The following is a 6535-nucleotide window of genomic DNA, read 5'->3' on the forward strand; positions in this document are numbered from 1 at the left end:
GTAAAACATTTTTCAATGGATACAAACTTGATTTTTTATATTGAAACAATTATTAATTGTGATATGTAGTTACTTATCTAAAATATTATTGAAGCACAAAGCCATTTGAAAACACTTCAGATAAAACTATTGTATAATTATAGTTATCTTAAACTTTCAAAACATTACAATCTATCTATGTGTAGGTATTACGTATTATTTTGAAAAGTTTATATTAAAAAAGTGTATAATTAATTAATGTGTATCTTGAACGTTTTAGATTTTAAAGTACATTACATAATATAACCTATTATCTTAAAAATAATGTATTGTACTTGAAGGCTTATACATAGTAATTATTTAAAACCTTTTTATGGATGGCCATTTTATTTGACAAAATTAATTGAAATGATTGAAAGAAGTTTTATGGGTTAGGCATATTTTTGATGCCCTAATAATCCTGTTAACAATAGAACATTAATTTTCTTTAACCATCGCCATTTTTAAGTAACTCTTCATTGGTCGACAAAGATATATTTAGATTTTTATTAAAAAAAACATTCAAAACTCCAGGATTTCGGGATAAAAATTCAAACAAGATTGCAAATCCTAATTTTCTCCTGCCCACTCCCAAGATGGGTAGGTAACTATACACCTAACAATTTGAGACTAGAAATGAAAGGATTTGGCAAGTCTGCCTAAGGGTGGCATTTTGTCTAAGGGCACCACTGTGATAATATCTGCTATGTTGACAAAACTGACATAAGAAAAAGGAGATAAGTCTAAAATTATTACTTTTCTGGAAAGCCAAAAGAAGATTAAGTTTTGGACCATTTTGTATGTGAAGTCAACTCATTCTTTTTTACAACGTTTTTATTAGCTCGTATTCTTATTTGTCCGGTACAAATCTTGCAATCGATTTTTAACTAACTTCCCAACTAGCTAGACATTTGAAACTTTTAGAATATATCAAAACACGATGCACATGCATTCTATTAATACTTTTAGCCATCTTTAAGTAGAATTGAATTAATTTTCAGTCAATTCTGTTTTCTATGAAAAGTTATTTCGGAAGACACTATTATTGGTTGCTAAGTGGGTGGTCCTAGCAACGAAATTATTAATATATACATGCGTTACTATGGAAATCAAAATGACATTTCAGTATTCTATATTTGTTTGTGTGTTTTTTATTTACTTCATATCAAGTACAAGCTTGAGCATATTGAGCATAATAATTCAACAGAAAATTTAAAAACGTTGATGTAAAAAGTTCTTCTTATCTTGTAATTATTTGAATTAATATTATGGTTAATTTGTAATTTATAACCGATTTTAAAATTTTTACATTGGTCACAGAATTTACAATATCAGCTGTAACAGATTATTCAAAAAATGTTATTAAATTGATATAATAAATTATATTTTGCCTTTTCAGAAAAAGATACATGGCAATCTGTGACTCCAGACTATCTCACCGCTTGGTCTCTCATATTCGCCTTCTTCATCTTGGTTTTCAACTTTGTGCTGGTGGAGACGTTGGCGACCTCCTTGACGATGGACCAATTCGCCTGGTCCAAGAAGAGATCCCTCTACAACATGGGGATAATCATGAGCATCGGCGCTCTGATCGCTATCGCGGTGTTCTCGCTCACCGGAAAGTTGACGAGAAAATTCCAAGAGCGGAAATTGTTACTGTGGGGCGGATTTCTGATAACGATGCTGGGGTCTGTGTTTCTGATACCGTGGGGGCCGGACCCTCCTGTGCTTGCCCTGCCGGAAAACATGACCCTGGCCGTTATCAAAGAGATGAGCACAAGTCTCAATTTCACCAATTACACGATGGGAGAGATGATGATTCACTTGGCGGATGATGAAGAGCTGCTGGGATGTCCGGTGGCCTCGCAGCCTTGGTGCGAGTATACTCCCGCCATGACAGTCACACAGTTCTTCTTGGCGTACGTGTGCGCCTCGATCGGCTATCCATTGGGAGTAACGATGATACAGACTATCTTTTCCAAGATTCTGGGACCCAGACCGCAGGTAATAATGATCTAATGAGATATTTTAAACGGAGCATCATTTATATTGTGTTCTTTTGTTCTATATGAGCAAGATGTTTTATTTACCTATCTACAAGATTTCTTTATAATTAATACTACAGTATGTACTCTCTCAGTAATCCGCCACCCCAAAAACCAGACTAGTGTGTAATTAGTGAAAGCGACGGATTATAGTGCAGACATACAAAATATGGTAAAAATTAAAACAGGTATTTTGTAAAAAGTTTTTTTTGAGAAATTTGTACTAGCAAATTACGGTTTTATTTATAATCAAAATCAAGTATTTACTAAATTATATATATTTATAAACTAAGTTTATTAACTAAATATTAAACAGTAAATCACTTGTCACAACTAGTTGTTCAGTGATGCAGATAATCTTGAATAGCTTAAGATTCCTGACTACCTATGACCAAAAGCTTCATTTTGCGTGTCCTGGTTGCATTGGAGCACGGCATAGTAAATCATTTGTCACAACTAGTTGTTCAGTGATGCAGATAATCTTGAATAGCTTAAGATTCCTGACTTTACCTATTACCAAAAGTTTCATTTTGCATGTCCCGGTTGCATTGGAGCACGGCATAACTGTTATGCGGTCCTTGGGCACTTTCCTCCGTGGTACATTACTTTCTTCGCGATGAACGTACGTTTTACGAAGGAGAACTTTCCAAAATAAACCCGTCTCATCTGCGTTGTATACTTGTACGCGGCGGACTACTGAATTTGACAATCGAACACCGGCGAATTATAGAGCTTGATTTTGTGCTAGTAAAAATAACGGCAGATTATAGTAGTTGTCAGATAATCGAGCGGCGGATTACTGAGAGTGTACTGTATTATGATATCTTCTATCCCGGGGGTTCCCAACCTTATTTTCATCAGTAGCACACTTATAGCCTAAAGTGCAATGGCGGGCATATAATATATTTGGCGACATGGACAAGAAGTAATCAAGAATTATTCTAAAAACACTCACATCTGAATCTAGCCCCAATTTTTCTTAGACGCCGCTTTTGTTATTGGCTGTAAAAAAATATTTTTTGAAGATGGATTATGTCGCCGACAAAGTAGACAAAAATATATTGCGAACGTTTTTCTGTGTTTTTATAAAATATTAAATTAAAAAAGGTACAATAAGAAAAACACTAAGCCTAACGCCTGAGTGGACGGTGTTCGGCGGGGCGGCAGTGGCGTGCGCAACTCCAAAAGAGTCCAAATGTATTATGTACACTCTACGTCTCATTAGTGCGTAGCATTCTTGAATATGGGTCGATTATCTGGTGTCCTTATGAGTTTTCTTCTAAGCTTATTTTAGAACGCGTCCAGAAGAAATTTCTTTGATGTCTTTATTTTAAGATAGTTAACTATTTTCCTTTCAATAATTCGTCTGATTGATTATTTTCCGACTGCCTTTCTACAAGGCATGCTTACTTTTCATTCTTTTGAATCTCGTCGGTCTCTTCTTCTCTTGAAACACTTTTGCTTGTTAGCGCGAGGGATGGTTTCCAATACTGGTGTCCTAATAAATTTGAATTTACATGCGACTGCCAATTACCTACGTGGTCGCAGCCATGATTAATTCTGGATCGGAACCGTTTCCTCGTGTCAAGCCTATCAGGCACCATTAGCGAGGGGTGCAAGATTAGTAAATGCGCTCCCTAAAGACATAGACATTTTCAGTGATGTACTTTGTATTTTGTTTTTGAAACTTTATTTTTCTGTGTAAAATTGTATGTTTTTTGTTTTCAAAATTTTATTTTTCTGTATGAAATTGTACTTTAGTATGTTTTGATTTAATTAGTTTTTCTGTTATTATTATTATTATATTCTATATTGTAATATTTGTTATAATGTAAATCTCATGTTGTGTACGTCTTGAATTTAGATTTGTTATGTCCACAATGTTTTATATTCTTAAATAAATAAATAAACTCAAACGTATAACTGTGTGTGAAATGTTCATCGACAATGTCTTTTTTGGGCAGGTCTTACGCTATGATTTTTTTTACTGTGAATATTTATAATCAATAGGTACCTATGTCTTGTAATAGGAGTATTATTCCCAAAAGCATTTAAGGTAATCTTCTCTTGAAAACAAAGTCTAAATATATGAAAACGAAGCTTAAAAAGTCTACTAAATCTTACGATTCATTTACCTAGCAGCTAAATGAATATTGGGACAATAACTATATAAGTCAAAAATCTCTTAGGTAAAACATAGAAAACTTAATAAATCAAATTTTAATAATAAATATGACCATAAAATAATATATCATAATAAGATGGGATCCTTTAACAAATTTACATTTTATAACATTTTTTTACAATTATTGTAAGTTTATCTTTGACTTAAAATAAAAAATATTTTTCTTTTAATGTTAATACAGTTTAAATTGTAAATTATCAAAAAAAGTCTCAAATTGCAAACTTCGTATTTTTCCGCTAGGTGCCTGTGGCTGGTAGAGGTATTGCCTTAATAGTTAAAATTCTTTGGTTATTCTTCAATGAAAATTGATAAAACCTTGAATATAAAAACAATAAATTACCTACGACTATGAAAATAACATGCATTCGGTTGTTTCTTTTCCAGGGTGTATGGATGGGTCTGTTGACTGGGAGCGGATGCTTGTCACGTGTGATGGGGCCAGTCTTTGTAAGTTTCGTCTACACGAAGCTGGGACCAATCTGGACCTTTACCATCACAACTGTTATCATGATCCTGTCGATGGGGTGGATCAAAGTAATTAACGAAAAACTCATCCCGCCAGACTTATGTGAGAAAACTGCAGTGAGTGACACCGAGATGCAGGAAATGCGCAAACTATCACCCAAAGATAATGGCATTGACAATCCTTCTTGATAAACAAATGTTATTGTATAGTTATACTATTTTTTTTTTATTCAAATTTACCCTACATCTATGTATTCTATATTAAAGGTCAGTTTCAAAACACGCCTAGTTTACTTATACACTATGGTTAAGTAGTTTTTTTTAAATACATTGTTTGCCGTTCATCGAATTTTACTACTTGTATAAAAATTACATGTTGTTATTTTGACCAAGGACATAAACGCAAGCAACAGCATGTTCATAAAAAAATTTGACATACCTCCACACTGTGGAGCGTCATATTATGGTCTATCTTGACATACCAATATGGTTATTAATCTATTTTTAAATCTTCCACGTATTTATCAATTAAAATAGTGTATTTTCAAAGCAAAAAAACAATGACATCTATGAAAGAGTCTTGCTAACAAGTAATATATTATACAAACGATAATCACAATTTGTTTATACAATTTGCAGATTTATGAAACAGAGATACATGGAAGTTTTATTAAATCTCAGCATTTTTATGGTAGGTACTAAACGCGTTCAAAATACAGAAATTTAATAGTTGAATATAATTAAATTTATTGTTATCTCACAGATGTCAGGTTATTGTTCTATATTATATCTCTGAAATCTATTTGTGATTGGCTTGAAAATCTGCTATACATAATAATAATTATAATATTATAAATTGGGAAAATAATCATACTGCTCTGTTATTGTAACATAACTTAATTCTTGATTTTCGTATTCCTCACGGATCGAGACGCTTTTTAAGTATCCTAGTTATATCTTTCCAGCGATTCCTGCATTTTGTCATCTGCATAGCTGAGAAGTATGTAGCATCCTTCAATTGGTCGGACCATCGAGTAGGCAAACTATCCCTTTTGCATATACCCTACTGACTATGTGACCAAAGAACTACAGAACTGTCTTGGAAGTTATTTTATAGAGCCGTTTGTTTACTTTTATTTCACCCAAAACTAAATGTCATTAAGCTAATTTGATAGTTCTATGTATACTTTTTGGGTGTTCGGAAATATTCTATCGATGCGTCTTCTTATTTACCTATTATTTTAAGTTTGTAATGGTCTTGCCATGTTAGTGAATTTTGTTTAATCGTTTATTTTATTAGTTAGGGTTGCCATTCTAGGTTTACAAATTTCATCAAAAATACTAATTTTGCGTTGTTACAGTCACATCAGTGGCGAAGAGTGTCTGTTGAAGAGAGTTAGGCAATAGCGAAAGGCGTTAATCGATAAAAAAAATGTTAGGATAGTCATACTTACAGGACTTCAAGATGAATTTGGTTTCGTCTTCATTATTTTATTGATAATCATAAAAAATTATCCAGTTGGCGGATCAATCACTTGAAGCCATGGGGTCTTTATATTCAACCACTCTACCAACTCGGCCTCAGTCAATACTATAAAAAGTTATCAAGATAAACATACGCATACAAAACTTGATACCATTGGCGGCTCTCGTGGTGCAGTGTGCAAGGCGCTGGCCTTCCATCACGGAGTTCTGGGTTTGATTCCCAGTGAAGTCAAAATATATTTACATAATCTAATATGTAAATTCCTCAAGCCTGGGAGTTTTACCACTATTATTGGGCTTCACGGCCTGTTGTGGTGTTTAATAAAAAAACAAATAA

The 6535-nt window shown here is 33.3% G+C and overlaps 1 protein-coding gene across 1 annotated transcript in view; it reads left to right on the forward strand.

Annotated features, from left to right (window-relative positions):
* The window catches only part of Cln7 (CLN7/MFS domain-containing 8), a 64977-nt gene extending 58930 nt beyond the window's left edge, over window positions 1-6047 (forward strand). Inside the window, exons 4-5 of the mRNA XM_085942226.1 lie at window positions 1418-2022; window positions 4633-6047. Coding sequence (XP_085798352.1) covers window positions 1418-2022; window positions 4633-4902 — 875 coding nt within the window. The 3' untranslated portion in view covers window positions 4903-6047. The remainder of the gene's footprint in view (window positions 1-1417; window positions 2023-4632) is intronic.
* Window positions 6048-6535: the final 488 nt, after the last annotated feature.

The sequence above is a fragment of the Rhyacophila brunnea genome, unplaced genomic scaffold, assembly GCF_057557595.1.
Source record: "Rhyacophila brunnea isolate RB1 unplaced genomic scaffold, BYU_Rbru_1.0 scaffold_14, whole genome shotgun sequence".
Taxonomy (NCBI): domain Eukaryota; kingdom Metazoa; phylum Arthropoda; class Insecta; order Trichoptera; family Rhyacophilidae; genus Rhyacophila; species Rhyacophila brunnea.